General features: G+C 36.1%; 3 protein-coding genes across 4 annotated transcripts; 2 read left to right on the top strand and 1 right to left on the bottom strand.

The window, feature by feature from the left end:
• The first annotated feature begins 819 nt into the window (after window positions 1–819).
• LOC105955617 (ER membrane protein complex subunit-like protein) lies at window positions 820–5455 on the top strand. 2 transcript variants are annotated; one of them, XM_012979379.2, is made up of 9 exons: window positions 820–1513; window positions 1767–1829; window positions 1916–2011; window positions 2422–2472; window positions 3070–3141; window positions 3296–3354; window positions 4041–4128; window positions 4238–4427; window positions 5059–5455. In XM_012979379.2, exons 1-8 carry the CDS (start codon window positions 1187–1189, stop codon window positions 4388–4390), a joined length of 909 nt encoding a protein of 302 aa, XP_012834833.1. In that variant the 5' UTR covers window positions 820–1186; the 3' UTR covers window positions 4391–4427; window positions 5059–5455. The 2 variants fall into 2 exon arrangements, with proteins under 2 accessions (XP_012834833.1, XP_088676175.1); XM_088820049.1 differs by lacking the exon at window positions 5059–5455 and adding an exon at window positions 4615–4831 and having other exon boundaries at window positions 1071–1513.
• A 1352-nt stretch (window positions 5456–6807) lies between these two features.
• Window positions 6808–16901, top strand: FU (kinase family with ARM repeat domain-containing protein). Its single transcript, XM_012979380.2, has 23 exons — window positions 6808–7066; window positions 7321–7421; window positions 7524–7598; window positions 8443–8535; window positions 8678–8752; window positions 8915–9007; window positions 9234–9297; window positions 9409–9493; window positions 9952–10024; window positions 10103–10171; window positions 10257–10331; window positions 10434–10539; window positions 10652–10795; window positions 11386–11524; window positions 11732–11903; window positions 12281–12379; window positions 12474–13019; window positions 13213–14355; window positions 14941–15174; window positions 15428–15571; window positions 15683–15763; window positions 15895–16083; window positions 16348–16901. The coding sequence occupies exons 2-23, from the start codon at window positions 7332–7334 to the stop codon at window positions 16591–16593; spliced, it is 4035 nt and encodes a 1344-aa protein (XP_012834834.2). The 5' UTR covers window positions 6808–7066; window positions 7321–7331; the 3' UTR covers window positions 16594–16901.
• A 407-nt stretch (window positions 16902–17308) lies between these two features.
• On the bottom strand, window positions 17309–21098 carry LOC105955619 (ketol-acid reductoisomerase). Its single transcript, XM_012979381.2, has 10 exons — window positions 20503–21098; window positions 20142–20234; window positions 19920–19985; window positions 19672–19812; window positions 19177–19404; window positions 18951–19068; window positions 18738–18877; window positions 18445–18612; window positions 18204–18359; window positions 17309–17895 (listed from the first exon to the last, which is right to left on the bottom strand). The coding sequence occupies exons 1-10, from the start codon at window positions 20797–20799 to the stop codon at window positions 17527–17529; spliced, it is 1776 nt and encodes a 591-aa protein (XP_012834835.2). The 5' UTR covers window positions 20800–21098; the 3' UTR covers window positions 17309–17526.
• Window positions 21099–21317: the final 219 nt, after the last annotated feature.

The raw sequence follows: 21317 nt of genomic DNA, 5'->3' as shown, positions 1-21317 counted from the left end.
AAAAATATAATCTCATAAAAATATATCTTAATATTATGTGTAAATCACCGCAAACTAATGTGGTAATGTCAAATTACGAAAAGAAATTATCATGTTTTGGTATTTACAACCAACCCCTCAATTATGAATCTTCTTACATGTCCACCATTATGGTGTGAAATTCAACATAACTTTTTAGATTCCACGAAATATTCTCTAGTTTGTACTCGTTTTCTTTTGCAAAAATACAGTTTATGATGTACCATAATTTGATATTTATAAGTTCATATCTTATAATCATCTTGTTTCAAAATGTGGAGTTCGAAAGAGATAAAACGGATACAAACTGGAGAATATTAAACACAATCTAAAAGGTTTCCATAAATTTGACAATGCAGGAGTAAACGTGTAAGAAAATTCATAGTTGAGGGATGATTGTAATTACGCAAACATGAAGGGGTTTTCGTAATTTGGCATTACTTGCAGGGGTGGTCGTATTTATCCTAAAAATATATCTTAATTTTTTATTATTATTTTAATCATTATAATTATCACTATTAGTAATTTAATGTTGTAAAGTCCATATGCTAAAAAAACTCATTTGAAAGTAATTTTATCTATTTTGTATTTATTTAATCCTTGATAAACATATAATTAATTAAATAATACTTTATTTTGATTTACTTAAGTTTAAATAAATATTATCAATTAACATTAGTAGGATATTTCAAAATAATATGATATTTATTAAAATTTACTTTTATAAGTATTTACCCAATTAAATATTTTTTTTAAATAAAGTGTTAGGGAATTAAACAAATTGAAATATAAAATATAGTTATATGTATAAATAATTTTATATTGTATTTTGTTACAAAATCTTATTCATATACTTATTATTAATATGAGATATGCGAGATATTTAGTCAAATATATGTATTATTAAATAAAAAAATAATATTACACTTGAAATAAAAGTGAGTTTATTGAAGTTAGGGGGGGAGGGGGGTCTTTGATAGTCTCTTAATAGTTTATGGGCTATTTGATGCAAATAGGTATACTTTAAGGGGGTATTTGATAACTTCCGAAGTCGCAAGGGGTATTTGATATAATAATATAAACCTATTAGAATCTCAATCTTCCCCAACTACATAGTAGTATACGAACCCTCGACTGCACCACCAATCACCACCGGCCGGCGTACACGATGAGAACCAGGTATCCGTTTTTGATCTGCTCGTTGCTCCTTCTGAACCTCTGCCTTTTCATCGCGACGCCGTCGTCTGCTTTCCAGTCCGACGAGCTCCTCCTCGACGACGATGAATTCGGCCTCGAAGGTGGCCGATCTCCCGATCCGTTGACCGTAACCCGACCCGTTTCAACTCAATCGCCAACTCGCAGGCGGTCGTCCGACTCGACGTCGGATCCGGACTCAAAAATCCAGTTCACACTCGAACACGCGTTCGGAGACTCGGATTTCTCACCCGCCGGGACATTCTCCGCTCGACTCAAGACGTCGGCGCACGGCGGCCAGGTATTTGGTAGCATCTCGTGCGTCAATAGTTGTGGCTGTTAATATAGGGTGAATTTGGTTGAAGTTATTTTTTTTGAATTTTTTGGTATAGTAAATTGATTGCAGATGATAGTGATAAAAGTCAATTAATTAATACTAACATATATGCTTTCTGCAAAAAGAATTTGCTGAGTAGAATATTGAATTGTAGTTGTTTTTGTGGTTGTTATTGGGTGGAATTGTTAACGAGACGTGATTATTTAATTATTTACAGACGCTTACGAAGTTGAGGTTCTCGAGGAATGACTTCAGTGAGACGGAGAAGTATAACTTCAAAGTAAATCTCAGTTACAATTACTTTTCTATACAATTTGAATTTGTGACTATAGAATGTGATGGTAATTTTTTGAAATAACATCGCAGAAACTTTTGGAAGGAGACGAGTTCTATAGAATAAGACTACCATCAAATGTGTTAACCGCATCTGGGAGAGAGCAGATTATCTCATCTGTCAAGGCGGTAAGTGTGCAATTGAACTTGAGTTTTTCTTTTTAGTACCAGTTGAATTTGTGACTTCATTGTTATTTTATCTTAAGAACTAGTTTAGAATCATCTAAAATGCTTACTTTTCTGCCTTTTAGATGGTATGTTAAAGAGCCAATTGAAAACCCCTGTTTTACTGGGATAAAAACCAAAATCTGCCATTGAAACTTTTTGTTGCCATTTAAGTTTCTGACTGATGACTATGCTAATGAATGTCTGCTGGTCATAGTTACCTATTTACTGTAGCACTTATTAGAACTCTGTTGATTTGAGTTGTATTCCTCTATCCTCTGAAATCACAATTTATAACCTCCATGTTTCTCTCTATATGCACTTATCTGAAGTGGGTAATAACATTGTCTTTTACTTGTTTAATTTGCTCACAGCGATGTCTATCACCGCGGGATGCATTGGACGAGCATTTTGTTATACACATGGTAATAGATTCTTTAACAATGAATCTTTACTGAATAACTTTAGTCGGAGACACCTTAATCTTGTTTATTATATTGGCATTTTGTACTCACTAAAATATTCATTGCGGGTCTTCTTAAGGAGTCGACAGATTATATTTTTTGGTTCAAATTACCTTCTTTGTCATAGAACACGAAATGAACTTATATCTATTATCTCAACACAATCAGCTTAAGTATGATCAGCTTTCTATTTTTATCTAAATACAATAAGTATATACATATATATATATATATATATATATATATATATATATATATATATATATATATATATATATATATATATATATATATATATATGCCAATGTTTTTAACCTAGGTTTTTTCAACAAAAACTTTTTGGATGCCATTCTTGTGTTTTTGCTCAATAAGCACCTAAAATTGACAGATACGAAGTAATGTTCTGCAAGTGAGAGCTTCCCATTTTGTGGTCCCTTTTTAATTATTCACTGCTGTAGCATTGAAATAATTTTATCATTTCCTGTTTCTGCGAGGGGTATACCGTACATGTAATTATTTTTTCCTGATTCGTGCATTGTTTGTTATTTTTCATCACAGGAGGGTGTAAATATATTGGGCGTCAATTATGGTTCCCCAGGATCATGCCCATATCCCCGTCAATTGAAACTTGTAAGTTTTTCCCAACGATTTGTTTAGAATGTTTATTCTGCTCCTACATTACTTTCATCATGGACCACAGTGGTTACTGCGAATTTGTTCGGTGAGTATTAGTTACAGCTCCAACATTACATCACTCATTGCTCTTTGCTCGATTTCGTTTCAGCCTTCAAAGTGGTCTTTTAAGTCGCACACAGTCTTGAAGTACAGCGATCAGGCTCCTAGGTAAGATTTTTCTTGCTAGTGGTTTTAAACTCTGATTAGTGTGTGAAAAGTGATTTATTTGATTTAATGAATTTAGGGTTATTTGTTTTTCTGAATTCAATTTAGGAGTTTGTGTAGTCATTTGAGATTGAATTGAAGCGTTACGCAGAAAGTCCCGAAATTAATGTTTGAACTTCGCAATCTAATTGCTGCAACTGATTGATTTTCTGTTCTATGCCGTTTCTTAGTTTGGTTTAGTAGTTAGTGCCTCAAATACAAAATAACTCGAGTAGGGTGGGCCTCAAGTCGAATAGCCAATACCAACCCAATGTAATAGGGTACCCTATCAGGTTGAATTTTGGGACTCAGCGTCTTTCTTTTTTTTTAACAAAATCAACTCAATAGGGTCTATTGTTGTCTCCGGACCTGAAAACTCCCGTCCCAGAGGTCCACCTGTAGCACGAATTCATATTTAGAGAAATCAGAATCATTGATCTAATCGTTAGATATTCTGTATTTTATTATTATACGATCTTTCCAATTTTTGGTTAACCACTTATAGAATAGAATGACAACATTTTTTTAGCTGGCCACACTTAGGGTGGAGATTGGAGAATAAAATGACAGCCTTTGCAGTTCCACATGCTTGCTTAATTTATGCGTTTCCGTTAGGCTATATTATTAATGGAGTTAATATTTTAAATCAGAACCCCAGTATTTACCGAAGAAAGTGTTGGTGAGAATGGAGAAGGTGAAGAGGTGAAGCCACCAGAGAAGGCCTTCTGGGCTAAATACGTAAGCACAAACCATAAACTCCCTTTTGACGTAAAATTCTTCTTACTTCGCACAGAAAAAAAATAAAAAAAAGAGAGAGTAATAATACTCTTATGTTTGTTTCTTGTAGTGGATGTACTTGATCCCTCTTGGGCTCATTGTCATGAATGCAATGACTCAAGCCATGAACATGGCTGAGGAACCTGGTACCGGGCAACCAGGCTCGCAACCTCAACAAGTAGTTGCAGGACGTGGTCAAGCTACTGCAGTCCGAAGAAGATGATCTATTCTTACAGACGTATGATAAAGCATATCTTCCGGTAACTATCTCGTCCTTGGAATTGTAGTCTTAAGCTTTCACTAATTTTATTGCTTTCATTTATTTTTTATATCCTAGACAACCCTATATGTAGTGTGGGAGCGGGTATCTATAAACTTAAGTTTTTCAAATACTAAGACATGTCATAAATATCATTATGTATATATTTTTTGCATCTTCGATAACAGGGGTTGCAAGTGTGCGATGCACCTTTGAAATTTTAAGACAAGAATCCAGCTCGCTCTCATTAACAGATAACTCAAGACACAAATAATGTATTAAAAATTTATTTCCTAAGTAACTTTTGAAATCTAATAGGTCAGTATGAATACTGGAATTTGAAGTCGGTGTTTCTTAATCATAAAGATAATATTATAATAAGGAACACTTTCATTTTTTCCCCAATGGTCACGATCCGTTCGAACTATGATTTTACACGGTTGACTCCTGGGATTCTACAAACTTGTAGCCCTTATCGCAATTGCCTCGTGATTAATGTAGTATCTCAATCTCGGACAATTCTAGACTTGTGTGCTGCCTGAAATAAATTCACTCTTCGGATTAGAGAAATCGCAGAACATAAAATCTGTATGAACATTAAGAATATGAATATTGTTTCTAATACCCCGCAGGTTTTCGCCGCTATATATGGAAAACATATTGTTGAATTTGAACTGGAAATACTTCACCGAAGTTTCCTCCTACAATCAAGCAGCAGTTCCGTATTCATCATTGAAGGGCCGTTTGCAGTGTTATTTGTTAGTTTCTTCTTCAAAACGGACCACCATTGTCGTTTTGCTTTGAATTTTTTTTTTATTTTTTTGGTTTGCAGTGGATTAGAACAATGTACACTTCTTTTACACGAACTGCTGTGAGAGAGAGTGGGTAGATATAATATATACTTGTTTAGACAAGATGAAACTCTGCATTCAGTAGTTTGGTCGATTTGTACTACTAATTATTCTTGACTATGTAACTAGACAAATGCAACATTGGCTTTGTTTCTTCTCTGGTCTCCGAGAAAGAAAATATTGTTTAATTGCCTCAAGGGAAAAAATACATATGTAAAAAATTAACCCATATAATGACTAAGACAAGTGACAATATATATATATATATATATATATATATATATATATATATATATATATATCAAAATTAATAGCTGGACAATATATAAAGGGTGCAAATTTAGACCGGATGCTCAGAACTTAATCTCATATATAAATAGTAAGGGACTTGCTATTTACGGTTTGAAAATTGTTATTTGCGGTTTATAACAAAAAACACTTTATTTCTCTAAAACCCCAAAACTTCTCAAAAAAATCAAAAAATCCCCCAAAACGCGTAAAAGCCCAACTTGGGCGCCCATTCATGCAGTGCACGCCCAAGTTGGGCGTCCAGTGCAAATTTTTTTTTTTTTTTTAATTGAACGCCCATCTTGGGCGTTCCAACATGTTTTTGCCAAAAAAAAAACCCCTACAAATCGATTTGTGGGGTTCCATAATCGATCTACCCAATGCATATTACACATAAAAGAGTCGAAATTACATCAAAAAACTGAAGCCCAACCCTTCTTCAAGCTTGATTTCGAATTTTCATTTTTTTTTGTTTGCTATTTGCAGTTTGGGGGTTTTTCGAAAGTTTTGGGGTTTTAGAGAGATAAAATATTTTTTGTTATAAACCGCAAATAGCAAATTTCTAACCGTAAATAACATTTCATAATAGTAATGATAAAACATAAAAGAAAAATAGCAGGAATTTAATCACTCGGGGTTGATCGTAATTTGCCCGCCCGCCCAAGAATTAATCATAACATAACTCAAAAAAGGTTAAAAGAAAAAAAAAGCAAATCACGTAAATTAAAGGGTAAATTACAAACACCCCCTGATGTATGGTTAATTTACGAAAAAAAACCCCTCTTGTTTGGATAATTACATCTATCCCCTCAACTATGATTTTTTCTTACACCTCCACCGTTATGGTGTCAAATTCAACATAATCATCCGGATTTCGTGAAATGTGCTCTAGTTTGTACTCGTTTTGTGTAAAAATACAATTACCGATGTACCACAATCTGATATATATATATATATATATATATATATATATATATATATATATATATATATATATATATATATATATATATATATATATATATATATATATATATACAAGCCAAAAAACACATATTATGATCATCTTGCTTCAAATGTAGAGTTCGAATGGAATAAAATAGGTACAGAAGTGATAATATTCCATATAATCTTGAAAATTCCACTAAATTTGAGGAGTAGAGGAGGTGGTTGTAATTATCCAAACAAAAGGGGGGTTTTCGTAATTTGACCATACCTCAGGGAGGTCGTTGTAATTTACCCTAAATTAAATAAGCGAAACGACGTCGTTCGGCCGATAGTTGGATTTTTCGCCAGATTTGAAATATTTCAAATTATGAAAATGTGAACGTTAAACCAACGTATCACCAAACCCATCTTTTCAAATTCCATCTATTATTTTCTCTCTCTTCTCTCTCTCTCTCTCTCTCTCTCTCTCTCTCATGTACACAGAATTGAACACTTCATCCGAATTTAGTTTCAGCGGCTAATCCAAAAATCTGTTCGCGCAGACACTTTCAAGGTGGATGAATTCTCCATGATATTTTTTTTTTTGCAAATTCTGATTTTCTCCTTGAAATTTCGTAATTATCGTGCCGTTAAAATCAGCCACTCACGTACGCACAGTTTTGGAAGACGGTGATGAACTGTTCTTCGGTTATTTAGCTGATCTTTTACATATGAAGTAAATTTCTGCAGATATTAACGGTTCCGTCTCTTTGGCGTTTGTTATTGACGGTATACGCTAATTTTGTAATTGAATTCCTCACTCCGCAGGTTTAGAAACCATGGGTGTTGAAAATTATCACGTTATAGAGCTTGTAGGTGAGGGATCGTTTGGCAAAGTTTACAAAGGGCGGCGCAAGTTCACTGGCCAGGTCAATTGCTAATTTTTTTTTTTTTGTTAGATGTTAATTTTGTTCTAAGCTTATTATTATTATCATCATTAATTTTTTTATTTTTTGTGTTGAGATCTGCAGACAGTTGCTATGAAGTTTATCCCTAAACATGGCAAAAGCGAGAAGGACATTTTCAACTTGAGACAGGAAATAGAGGTAATTGGTCGAATTATGGTTGAGAATAAACGTAGTGTGGATACTATGATAGTGTGAGATTGAATGCGGTTCTGTTTGTTTTGGCATAAAAAATTGCTGTTATGGGGTTGTAAATATGTCTGGATCATGAATTGGGCTCGGAATAGTAGCTGATTTAAGAAAATAGAAGCATGGAAATATTGCCTTCTGTAAATAATGCTAAATTTTTGTCTGTTTTTCTTTTTTTTGGAGATTCAACATGCTTGTTTCAGATTTAACAGGTTATACGGCTACTGGCTAGCAGTTCTTGTACTAATTTTATTTTAAACTACTTCGTATACTGACTTTTAGGGGGTGTAATATCATGTTCTTAACCTGTATTAGTGTATCGTACGCCTGAAAGATGTTTACTCTTTTACGAGGTTACTTATTCAAGTCAGTGAAACAGCTTTATCTTCATTGTAGCGATGTTTTTGTAAAATATACTAGGAGGTTCAGCCTTTAAAAACTGGAACAAAATTTGGTCAATCTTTCTAGTGAAGATTCGAAAGTTTCTTTAGGCCTTCCATTATTTTTTGTGCGTGCATGTTCATTTCAACCTTGCAGTAGAATATCATTAAATTAATTGTTTCTAATAGGTCAGTTTGCCTTTGCATTTTCCTTGCGGACATAGTTTCTGGCTATTTTCTGACCAAGATCCCAACATACTTAGTTTCTACGGCAATACTGGATATTTAGACAGGGTTTTCTGTTTGTTAAACTGTTAGCATGTAAACAATATTTTTTTTGTGTACGTTTTATGTTTCATAGTTGGTGCAATCATAATTATGTTTTAAAGTTATTTTGGCTGGTTTGACAAATGCAGATTCTAAGAAAATTGAAGCATGAAAATATTATAGCAATGCTGGACTCATTTGAGAGCCCGCAAGAGTTCTGTGTTGTTACAGAATTTGCACAAGTAATTATTACCTTCCACCTGTTTATCTCCCCTCAATTAGTTCTTCTATTATAAAAAGTAATGTTGATCTGAGATATTTGATCAACATATCAATATGTGAAAGTCAAAGCATGAGTAGATTATGAGATTTAACTTATTGCAGGGCGAGCTTTTTGAAATTCTCGAGGATGACAAATGTCTTCCTGAAGAACAAGTTCAAGCTATTGCAAAACAACTGGTAATCCTTTCTTAATCTGCTTCTGTATGACTGCCTAGAAATCTGGAATGGTTGTTAAAAGATTTCCACTTAGCAAGAAATATGATAATTTTTTCGTATATATCATTGGAGCTGAAATGATATTCTAATGGTTCATTATATGGTTTATTTTGATGTTTTCAGGTGAGAGCATTGCATTATCTCCACTCAAATCGAATAATTCATCGCGACATGAAACCACAAAATATTCTTATTGGTGCTGGATGCATTGTTAAGGTATGTCAACTGAAAATGAGTTATTAATCATTCTTTACTCATTGCCACTTTGAAAATAGATAAATTGACATTAAATTCTTAGTAGTGAGTTCGTATTTCTAGTATTTACATTCTAGCATCCACATTAGGTTTATCACAAAAATAACTTGCTTCCTACTCATCTATAATCCAGGAAAATAGCAAGAAATCTTAGTTTCTTTTGTTCTGTCTCTTTATCTATTAATAGCTTTGCGACTTTGGTTTTGCTCGAGCAATGTCTGCAAACACGGTCGTCTTGCGGTCCATAAAAGGTAAGAAGTTTTCTATGAATCTGCTGGTGTTGTGTCTGATTTATTTTATCAGTCACTAATGACTGCTAGTTATATTATGTCTTCTGACTTTTGGTTCACAATTTATATCAGGAACTCCTTTATACATGGCCCCTGAATTAGTACGAGAACAGCCATATAACCATACTGCGGATCTTTGGTCCCTTGGTGTTATTTTGTAAGTAATACATCCATTGCTTTGCATGTCGATATGTTCTATTCTTTATGCTTTGATTATCTTAATCTAGTTGATCGCAATAAGATGAGTATGATTCTAACTTTTACCCTATTAGCTTCTCAACCAGTATATAAGTTTAACTTACAGTAATAATTGCGCCAACACCTTTGTCATCCACCTAGTGCACTCAAATAAATAATCTGGATAATACTAGCAGCAATGGTGGTATTAATGCGGATGTCAACTCTTAGGTTGCCGATCCTTCAGAACAAGTCTTTTAGTATGGCTTAATAAATGATACTTCTTCCACCTAGGAATAAAAAAAATAAAAAATTATAGCAATTTTTATGTTATTGCGGTTTACCCTGATCTTAATTGGGGCCAGCAATATCTATTAGCAGCCCTTCTCTATCCAACTTCATACAATCCCATTCTCCCATTTCTGGCAAACTGTACAGGTATGAACTCTTCGTTGGCCAACCTCCATTTTATACAAATTCGGTCTATGCACTTATCCGGCATATCATTAAGGTACTGTACTGTTTTTCACATTTCATTTTCATATGATACTTTATTGGATTATTTTTCAGTTTTGTGTACTTTTTGCAGGATCCTGTTAAATATCCAGACAATATGAGCTCAAAATTTAGAAGTTTCTTACAAGGTTTGCTGAATAAGGTGATATTTGCAAAAGTTGATATATATGCTATAATTTTCTTCTGTGCCCCATGAATCTTATCTGAACTTGCTTCCATTGGGACAGGTTCCTCAGCAGAGACTTTCATGGCCTGCTCTTCTTGAACACCCATTTGTTAAAGAAACTCGTAAAGAAATAGAAGTAAACACACACTTTTGTTCAAATTTTGGCTTTATACTCTTGGTTTATGGGTTTTGGTAATTGATTTATGCAACCTTTTGTTTTATCTAAAATATTTACCAGGATTCATATGCTGCGATAAAATCATCTCCTAGAGGTTTTAATGCAGCTGTGAGGCAAGAAGGAAATGATCAACAGCCAAGTGGATTTACTGCAGCAAGTCCAGAGAGTAAGTCCTCCATTCTTCTCCAAAAGCTATTAATGAAGTGTTGCAAGTCCAAAGAGTATCGTTGATCCTCAAGGTATTTGGTTAATCTAACTGTCAGAGTATGTGGTTGTAGGTAAGAACTCTTCTCCTGCTGGTACTGAAAATAAGGCGGTCCGTTGCTCTCCAGTCGATCCTCATTCCAACTCTACAGTAGACAATCCCATGCCAAGGGAGGAGTTTCCAGGTTTTCCGAGTCAGGGTGGTGCTGTACAGTCAGGTTAATTCTTGCTTTGTATTTTCTTGGACTTTCTGCATACCATACTCTATACTAAGCTGTCAGGGTTGTATCTGTAGAATTCATAGGTTTAGTTTATCCTAAAAAAAATCCCCTGTAGACTGTCCTCATCTTTAGGTTGCAACTTTTGGCACTTTATGGTACCTCTGAATGATGTTTAATCTGTTAGAAAGAATGTGCTCATCAGTCATTTATTATGTTCTGGAGAAAACACTGTCTGCATTACAGATATTTTCTTCAAAAAAATTGTTGACTTTTCAATAGAACCAAATGTTATTTCGTTCATGCTTTCTAGTAATTCTAGGTTATGTTCTCTCAGACTCTGTTTAGGTGCTTGGTCCAGCTGGAAAGTTTCAGTAAATCAGTTATTTTGTCTGATTGTTGGGGAGAAATAAGATTGTCTTTGCTCTGTGTGTTAATTGCACCAGTTGCTCAAGAAAGATACTGCATTCCCATGCACTTTTGATAGAATACCCTTGCTTCTTCCTACTTTGTTGTTCTCTTACTTTCTCATTGTCATGTCAGTCCTACTTACTTCCTAAATAAGCTGACCAACCTTGTTTCCTAATCAGGTTGCCAAGTGCTGGAGCGGTTGGAAAATAATTCCCGCTCAGGTAAGGGTGCAAAAGTAATTGGTCAAGACAATGAAGCATTGGCTGCTATTCTACTACCATTGAAAAAGTTGTGCGATGGATCACAAAATCCCTGCCGGTAATTAATTGCTGAACAGAGTCATCCTTTTTATTTTTTTTTAATCTTCAAGATAAGAATTAATCAGTGTGCTGGGAATATACAATATAATAGGTGTATTAGTATCTTTATTCTGCCACTCATACCTTAATACAGAACTTTCCCTCACCACTGTTTCTTTGTGAGCAAGATTCTCTAGTTCATAATTAACTTCCGGTTCTCATACAGGGATCAGGATATTGTTATTTTGAATCAGTCACTGCGGATTCTTTCAAATTTAATTGCTGCTGGAGCCTTAAACTCAAGGGGAATTCTTGATGAAATAATTGGAGGACTTCTTAGTTTCATTTCTGCTATTGTTCGACTAAAAGTATCTGATGGAAATGACTTGGTGGCAAAGGTATATTATTACTGTTCTTAATTAGCATGAATATCTGGGGATGAGTGCATTTTCCTACTTCTTTATGATCTCGTGCATCTTTGAATGGTATTATGCGTATTTCAATCTGGATACCGGGAGGAGAGCAAATAGTCGAAACCCATTTTTTCACGAGCAATTTTCTTGCATGAGGAACACTCACCCCTCTCAGAATAATAGGAGGATGATTGTGACTATTGAATTTAGAATTGTTATGAGGAATTTAAATTTCATTACATTTTTTGTTACCCTTGGCTTGAATTTCCTTTTCCTTTTCTTTTTTTCAATGAAGAAGTTCAGTTACCTATTCAAGTTGAGTTCTTGTGCGTGTTGCTTAAACATTTATAATTCCTTCACAGAGCTTCTCAGTTGTGAAAAGATTGCTAGATAATTGTGGATGTAGTATCGATGATGCTTATTTCCGGCATTGGGTCGCCGTAGCTGGATTATATTCACAGGTTCGTTCCACTTCTTTGTAATTGCTTTTGCCAAGCAGGATTTTTTATTTTATTTTACGCATTTGCTTTAAGCTCTCATTATTGAAATCCTCAGGTTGCAAGCTCTGGTGATGACATGTCTGGAAGAGTTTTCTTTGAGTCCACTTCATGTGTTGCTGCAATGCTATCTCAAGTAGCACAGTCTCTCAGAGCATCTGCAGCTGGTTCAAACCCTGAGACAGCTTCAAACCCATCCGTGGTAAATAGATTTGTGCAGCAAATTTTGGACCATGCTAAGTCTTCAGGAGTACTGGACTGCCTGTGCTTGTGCTTGGAATCCTCAGGCTCGAGTCTCATATCAGGCTCTACAAATTTGTTGCGAGCTGCTTGTGAAGCCTGTAGGGGAATTTCGTCACTCATTGACGCATTCGAACTTCTATCTGTGGAAGGAAGTTTGTTATTTCCACTAAACTCTTTGCGGAGCCCTTCACTGCTTCGACTTGACATTAAGGACCATGACGAGAGACCATCTCATGGAACAGTTTCGGGAGAAGTCACTGATGTGATCACGAAGGCATTTCTCAAGTCAAAATCCATACAGGTCGCTATCTACTTTTGTCTTCGCCAACGTAACGAGACGGGTCTTTCTGCTGGGGTGCAGGTATCTGTTTCAGTTTGACATCTATTTATCCACTTAGATTCTATTCTATTAAAAGTTAATGTATTTTAAGTTGTGTGGTTATGGTTTCGACTTTCTACTCTAATGCAACTCGCTCTGTTTATTCTATCATGTGATGATATCATGCACTTTTGTCTTATATACTAAAATAAACAATTCACGTACTGTATTGCAGCTTATCTTGCGATGTTGTTTGCATAATGACATTATTGCGAATGTTCTATGTGGGTTGCCAAGCAAACTACCTGTCACTACAGTAGTGAGTGGTGGTGGAGACGGCACAATTGTTTCAGAGATCTTCTCCATACTATCTTTATGTGCTGCTTCAAATAAAGATATCAATGATGCAGAAGCAGATAATTCGAAACTCAAAGTCACGGATACACGTGCCTTGGTTTTGAACTCTTGCCTTGTTCTTGCCACAGTTGCTCAGTGTTTGAAATCATCCGGAAGAAATTCTGCGTTGCTCATGTTGACAACATCTTCGAAAAGGCAGTTTGTTCGGCTCTCTAGCATTGCACATCACTTCTCTTCAGATGAAAGGATGCAATCCTCATTGCAACCTTCTTGTGCAGCTGCCATGCTAGCTCTTGCATCCATTTTGTCTCTTGAGAAGGGAACTTCAGTTGAAAATGCCATTTCTGAGATAGCTCTTCCTTTAATTCCACGAACAGCAACTTTGTGTGACCATTTGAGAGATAGTGATGAAAATGTTTCAATGCTGAAGGGGGTGCTTCCGCACAGGTATGGCATCCGGGATGGATCTATTGGGTTGTTGGAGTCCAGACTGAACTGGGGAGGGCCTCTGGCTGTGCAACAACTTTGTGCAAGTGGTGCTCCACAGCTACTAATTGATTTGCTGGCAAACAATATATCAAATGCTTCTCAAAAGGGATCTGTCTGCTCACAAGATCAAATCGGATTATCTCCTACCGGGGTTGTATGGACTATTTCTTCAGTATGTCAGTGCCTACCTGGCGGAGTTTCAACATTTCGTCAAATTTTGTTAAGGACAGATCACGTTAAATGCGTGACTGATTTAATATCCGACGCTCATCTTAAGCTCATTAGGTCCTGGACTGGACCTGGTGGAGGAAAATATGGTGTGAGAGAGACGATAAATGCAGTGATTGACCTCTTAGCATTTCCTTTTGTAGCTGTTCAGAGTGCACCTGGTCAGCTCTCCACTAATGCTTCAGTTAACAGTGGTTCTCTTTTGAATATGGGCTCTCCAGGTGGGAAGGTTTGTGCTGACGACAAAGACATGATCAAAACAATACAGGCAAACATGAAAAAGTTTATCCAAATTCTCCTGGAGGTCAGTTACTGCTTTCTTTCTTGTTCTTTAAATTTTAGATGCTATACTAAAAGCTTTTGCTTCCCAGATTCCTTCTGTATTACCATCTCTTATACAATGTGGGAGCACATCATACAATCATGTGTTTCTATACATTTGAATTGAGTTTTAGTATCTGGACATTGTTATTTCTCGACTTTATATAATCATTTTGGCAATGGGTAACTTTGGAATCGGAACACTGCATTGTTCTGTACTGAAGGCAAATGACATTAACTAGAAAACCCAAATTGGAGAAAGAATTATATAAAAAATGAGATGGAAATTCCTTGAGTGATTCATTTTTCTTATTTGAAATATATCGATATAATGCAGATCGTTTAATAAAATAACTGATAATATGGTGGTAAGTGAACCACTCTTTTTTGTTTTTTCCCTCATATTACAAAACATTTCTTGCTTTTAATTTATAAGCAAGCAACAAGTCAATCGCAGAATGAGTTGAACTTCATTGTCCATTTGTCCTCAACACAAACACTATGAAGTGCATGATAAATGTAGATTTTTAAGGCCACATATTCAACGTTATTGCTTATGCATTCACAGGTTGAAGTGCCAGCAATCGTTCTCTGTTGCTTGGACCATATGGAATTGAAAGATATTGCCAGGCCCGTTGCATTTATTGCCAAGATATCTACCCAACCACAGCTTGCTGTTCAACTTGTAAGCAAAGGCTTATTGGTTCCAAATAGAGCGAAAAGGTTGCTTAATAGTCCCTGCCCTAGGGAAGTCACCATGGATTTTCTTATGATCGTTTCAGATTTAGCTCGAATGGATAAGGTATTGCTGTAATATCTTATACTATTATTTGAGTGTAAATAGTCTTAACTGTTGAAACTATGTTTTGCGTGCAATGGTTTATCCCAAGTTTTTACATATCATAACAAAATTATGGTTAACAAACCGAGCTAAAGAGCGTTTAACGACAGATCTGAAAATGAGTATCGAGTTGTTTGGTTTGATTTTCAGTCCTTGACTTGTTACTTTACTGAAGTAGGTACTGCTTTGTCTCTAATCATGGATTTGTATGCAGCAATTCTATGAATACATCGATGCAGCAAATATCTTGGAGGATCTAAAGAACTTTCTCACACATGAGGATCCCAATTTCCGTGCCAAGACCTGCAGTGCTATTGGAAACATGTGCCGCCATAGCTCCTATTTCTATAATTTACTGGTACAGTCCGACCTCGATTCTGGATTGTGAATTTCACAAAAAAGGATGTGGTTTTCATTTTCTTGTTTAATTTGCATTGTGATTAAAGACAGTTTTATCTTTATTTTAAAGGCAAGACATCAAATCATTGGTGTCCTGATTGATCGATGTGCTGATCCTGACAAACGTACAAGGAAATTTGCTTGCTTTGCTGTAAGTTATTTTTTTCCAGAACGGTACCATATGTTTGTAGTTACCTTTTTTCTTAATAATCTCAGAGCAGTATTTTCGCTCAAAATCATTTTTGCTTGAAGAGATAAGTTGATGAATATGTCTGTGTACAGGTTGGAAATGCCGCCTATCATAATGACTCATTATACGACGAACTCAGAAGAGCCATCCCACAGCTGAAAAATCTGCTGCTCTCAGATGAAGAAGATAAAACTAAAGCAAATGCTGCAGGTGCTCTCAGTAATCTTGTACGCAACTCCAATCGGCTTTGTGAAGACATAGTTACCAAAGGAGCCATGCAGGTATTTTCGTTTGCTTATAACTAAATGTCTGTGATTATTTTGTTGTATTTCGTTTTAGAATTAGTCATGTATCTGAATTCTCTGCATAACCGAAACCGATAACACTAGGCTAAAGCCTTAATGGTGGAATTGTAGGAAATAGATTATATTAAAAGTTATTTTATCTGTCACACAATTTTGTCAGTTGTTAAATATCAATTTTTTTAGATTGAGTAGGGTATGTGTTTTTTTTTAAAGATCCGATACTTGTGGATTTCCTTCCAGGCACTATTAAAGGTGGTAGCAGATTGTTCAACTGTGGCACTAAACCCAAGAAAGGATGCCATAAACGAGTCGCCTCTAAAGATAGCATTGTTTTCACTGGTGAAGATGTGTGCTTATCCACAATGCAGACAATTCATTCGCTCATCGGAACTGTTTCCTCTGATAGCACAGCTTCGACAGTCGCCGGAAACTACAATTGCCAATTACGCCTCCTTCATCACAACTAAGGCTTCGGAATCGGGATAAAACAGATGTGTTTTCTCTCACTACACCTTCAAACAAATCTATCATTTGTGGAAGATTTGTGCGAGCGAGTATTATTAGTCCGGTGTGTACATAATAATCTCCTTCAAGAAGAATTTTTTTCTTTTTTTAAATGTTTCCTTCATTTGTTCATGCATATATATGAAGTAGAGGAAGCTATTTATACGGAGGTTGTTGTTTGTTGTTGCATACGATTTTCTGTTGCATTGTCTGTTTGTACCAATTATTGCTACGTTTACACGCTGCGGGTAATAAGTCTTAATTATCAGACAGGATTTTCTATTGAACAATCTATTGCAATATTAACATATATTAACTAGGGGTGAAAATTTGATCAGAATTTCCAATTTCTGCTGATTCTGATCAGAATTTTTCCGAATTTGAAACTCTGAAAATCTTGTTCCAAATTTTTTTTTTTTATATAGAACTGGATATATATATATATGAGATTTCGATTTTCGATATGATTTCAATTTCCAAAAATAGATCCAAAGGTTCGGATTATTTTTCCCAAAAATTATACTTAAGACTATCAATGTATACATTTAATGTTTAAGGTGACAACTCAACTGGAATTTCCGCGGATTCTGTTAAAAAAAACCGATTTTGTTACAAGGTTTTTCATTCAAATTTCTGAAATTCCAATTTTTTTTTTGACGGAATTGGAATGGATTTTTCACTTCCGAAAAAAATCAGATTTTTCCAAAAGATTAAGCACTAAAGTTTATAACATTATTCCGACTAACATAAGATACCAAAAAGTAGCAACGTCACAAAACAAAGACATGCATGCATGACAAAAATCTACTCATAAATTCAAACAAAGCAAAGCAGCAGCCCCCACTTGGGTGGGCTGTCTCTCACTCACACAAACACATAAAACCCTCTAAAAAATCTCAGCTCAAATCATCTTCTTCAGTTTGCAGACTGACGCAACTCGGGGCGAACAAAATCTGCATCTGCGGGCACTGAGATATCAACAGTTGGCCTCAGTTCTGCACACACTTCAATAGCACCGTGCACGGGATCGGACAAGAAGTTGCTGATCAGGTCACGGTTGATCGGTGCGTTGTTGTCCACTGCAACCAGAGCCTGCTGTGTGAGGATGTAATCGAATCGCGGGGCCCACTTCCTCGATCCCAGACGAGCTGTCGTCGAGCAATTGTCGACCATGAAAGAAACGCCTCGGGCGTGCATGAATGGGTTCAATGAGTCGACGGACTCGATCACACTCTCGTTGATGATCTCTGAGTAAGAGTGCCCCTTCTTCCTCAAAATCTCAATCTGTGTGGTCAATGAAGGGCATAATAACATCAGATCATAAAAGAATGGCATCCTTATATTTAAAACTAAGATAAACAATCCAATAAAGATATTTGCATAGAGAATCAAAATGACCGATTTAAACACTCATATCTCTAAGTATGCGAGCAATCAGACAACACTTGTAACACTTAATTATACTACCTATTCTATCTGTTTTCAGAAAACCTCATATTGATAAGAAAGCTCGCTTTAACTCAGCTCTATATATGTACAATTGTGCAAATCAATCGGGATATAAATACAAGTTAAGAGAAAGAGCAACTTACTTGGGCCATCATCAACGCCACAAAGACACCGGCAGTGAAAGGATACAGAGGCCCCAAGTCACCTGCTGGACGTGTTGCACGAACTCTCTCACCGACTCTCCACATCCTGGTCTGGTCAATTTTGCCCATAGGGAAAGAAGGTAATCCTTCCTTATCCTGCATCGAGAAAACAAAATATCAATCGAAGAAATTAAGACAGGTACCGAATAATCTCATCACAACTAGTGATTAATAAACATACATAAAATCGACGGCCAGCCAAAACAACACTCCTTATCTCGCTTCCACTGGCTACATCTTCATAGCACTCGTACAAGATATCCATGCAGGGATAATACGAAGCACTATATGCTGCCTCGAATTCTTTTTTCTCATCTTCATTTAATGCATTGTAGACAGCAAGCATACCCTGTCACAAATAATCACCCATAAACAACAATGAAAAGGATTCAGTAGAAAACAACAATCCAATATAAGCTTGAACAAGAAGAGAATGATGTAGGACAAAAACACGAAGAGTACCCTAAGACTAACCTTTGTTGATATGGTCTTGGATATTATCCCTGTAATGCTTTCAACGGTGTTCTTGTATGCGAGATCCTCAGCCATTCCATTTTCAGTGTACCTTCTGAATAACGATTCCACAATACCGTGCACAGCACCAAGTAAAATGCCTAGAAATCGAAGCATTGACTTAGAATTCATTCAAGACAACAAAGTCCCTATCGACAGAGAAACACTCTTTACCTCGTTCCCCAAAAATGTCACTCTTGTACTCCTGTTCGAGGGTGGTAGCAAAAGTAAAAGGTGAACCAAGGGCAACTGACCATCCAAGAGCAACATCTGTGGCTCTTCCGTCAGCATCCTTTAAAAAATGCATGTAACCGTCAAATATTCATTCATACAAAACCGAAACATAAAACCATGTATATCAATCAAATCTGTCACCAGCATAAACAAAAAGTATACATACCTGGTGGACACCAAAACTGGCATTAATACCGGCACCATTTATTTCTTTTCCTTGCACATACAACCTTCTAACAGAGGGTCCCATTCCCTTGGGGCATACGGCTATCACGCTAATGTTTTTGGGGAAGTCAAGACCCATTGACTGCAAATGGCCCAAAAGGAACCCGTGGGAAAGTCCAAGTATGCTGTTTGGCTTCATGTGGGAGAACACTTTCTCGTAATTATCAGCCTGCAATATTTGGCAAGTAAGAAAAAGATGTCTCCAACATAAAAGATATTATAGTAGAATATATTTCCAACATCATTATGAGCATCAACAATGATGTCACATGCCAAGAAATTCATAAAAATTGTTTATCCGAAAATCAATTTCTGCACCCTAAATCATTCAAAAGTTCGAGATGCTACAAAGTGAGGTACGCAGTAATGATAGCATTTATGCGCATACGAAGGACATGATTCACATCGTTCAACAAACTAACAAGGCAATCCATACCTGAGCAGAATCTGATATCAACAGAAGCACCAAATCGCTATTGGATATGGTTTCATATATATCCCCAAGGGTCCCATTTTCTTCTGTAAACCCTACAGCACGGGCTTCAGCAAATGAGCTAGAACCCTTTCTCAAACCAATCTGCAATATCACACAAATAATAAAAAATGAAAAATGTTTCATCGTACGTTCTCTATAACCATACTAACTACATACTAAGGACTGGTTGATGATAAAACAAAAATTACCTTGACCACAATATCAGAGTTTGCTTCAGCTAGAGAATCTCTTAAGTTCTGAGCTTGAGCAGGTCCCTAAAATTACAAAGAATTTGGTTATGATAGTATACAATGAACCGATAAACACCCAGCATTTCTCGAGTTGTTTTCCATGATTAAATCGACACTATATCAAAAGACAAAAAAATCCAATAACAATTTATCAAGAACAAATAAAAGAATAAATAGTACCTGCGAGCCCCAACCAATCACTCCAATCTGCTTGATACCCTTGAATGCATCGGGCAACAACTTGAACAAGTGTCTCCCTCCTCTCACAATGTACTACATAATAACACAAACAGAATCATCAATTACCTAAAATCTAAAATCAAAACTACAAATCATCCAAACATTACTACTACAAGTTCAATAAGACTTGGTACAAAAAAAGCTAATCTTTTTTTGCTGAATAAGCAAGCAAACTAAGATAGGTGATGAATACCATAAGCCTTAACGTCTTAGTTTACACTTCCGATAAACCCTTAAAACGAAATGCAAGCACGTAAACTACACGCGTTTACAGACGCGTCTCGGTAAAAACCCTACATACCTCATCGTAACCGGCGAGGTTGATTTTCTCCTTAGTGAAAACGGAGGTCTCGAAATCCTGTGAAGCCGGGGGCCTGACGGTCTGAACCGACACCATGCGGGCCGCCGATGCGGAGCCGGAAGCACGGGAGCCGGTTCGAGAAGCGGCGGCGGTAGCTCGGAGGGGTTTAAGTGAGGGGGATGAGGACGATAGGAATCCCAAGGAGATCGATGGGGATTTAGTCGGAGGAGTTAGGGTTTTGGAAGAGGTGGTGGCTGCTGTGGTGGCAGAGAAGGAGGTAGGAGCCGCCGCCGCCATTTCTGTGGCTTTTCGAGTTTGCTAATCTGTACTCTGAAAATGTGACTCAGAGAGAGAGAGAGAGAGAGAGAGAGAGATAGGGTTTGCAAGCTCAGTGAAAGGACCTTTTATATGTATTTTTTAAAGTAATTGAAATGGTTGGTGGGGATTTTTGGCAACTTAATTTTATTATTTATTTACTAATATTTTTCATTCTTTTCAATTTAATATATTAAAATAAAGAGAAAAAGTTCTAATTATCAAAAAAAAAAAAAAAAGAGAAAAAGTTCAACTTTTCCTCACTCTATTTATTTATTTATTTTATTTATTTTTTGGTTAATAGCATTTGGCTCCAGTGTGGCTACAAGTTTTTGCAGATGGTTACTTGTACCGTAATATCAACAGGTAATCCCTTTGTAGTTTAGAGGTAGCTTCCATTAGTTTTTCGTCAAAATTAGTTACGCGTTTTAAATGTCAAAATACTATACTTTGAAGATGACCCCTCATGCTTACGTTTTTCCTTTATTTTTTTGCACATG

Source organism: Erythranthe guttata, chromosome 6 (genome assembly GCF_056151865.1).
Source record: "Erythranthe guttata isolate IM_541 chromosome 6, IM_541, whole genome shotgun sequence".
In the NCBI taxonomy this organism is placed as follows: domain Eukaryota; kingdom Viridiplantae; phylum Streptophyta; class Magnoliopsida; order Lamiales; family Phrymaceae; genus Erythranthe; species Erythranthe guttata.
The sequence above is the reverse complement of the archived record's forward strand: the minus strand, read 5'-3'. Positions and strand labels throughout refer to the sequence as shown.

Coding starts and splice junctions, on each gene's coding strand:
- LOC105955617 (XM_012979379.2), top strand. CDS start 1,187: ATGAGAACCAGGTATCCGTTTTTGATCTGCTCGTTGCTCCTTCTGAAC. Junction 1,830..1,915: donor CGGAGAAGTATAACTTCAAA/GTAAATCTCAGT, acceptor ATAACATCGCAG/AAACTTTTGGAAGGAGACGA. Junction 4,129..4,237: donor AGGCCTTCTGGGCTAAATAC/GTAAGCACAAAC, acceptor TGTTTCTTGTAG/TGGATGTACTTGATCCCTCT.
- FU (XM_012979380.2), top strand. CDS start 7,332: ATGGGTGTTGAAAATTATCACGTTATAGAGCTTGTAGGTGAGGGATCG. Junction 13,020..13,212: donor GTCTTTCTGCTGGGGTGCAG/GTATCTGTTTCA, acceptor ACTGTATTGCAG/CTTATCTTGCGATGTTGTTT. Junction 15,572..15,682: donor CCTATTTCTATAATTTACTG/GTACAGTCCGAC, acceptor TTTATTTTAAAG/GCAAGACATCAAATCATTGG.
- LOC105955619 (XM_012979381.2), bottom strand. CDS start 20,799: ATGGCGGCGGCGGCTCCTACCTCCTTCTCTGCCACCACAGCAGCCACC. Junction 19,813..19,919: donor ACTCTGATATTGTGGTCAAG/GTAATTTTTGTT, acceptor GTGATATTGCAG/ATTGGTTTGAGAAAGGGTTC. Junction 18,360..18,444: donor TGGCTGGCCGTCGATTTTAT/GTATGTTTATTA, acceptor TTCTCGATGCAG/GATAAGGAAGGATTACCTTC.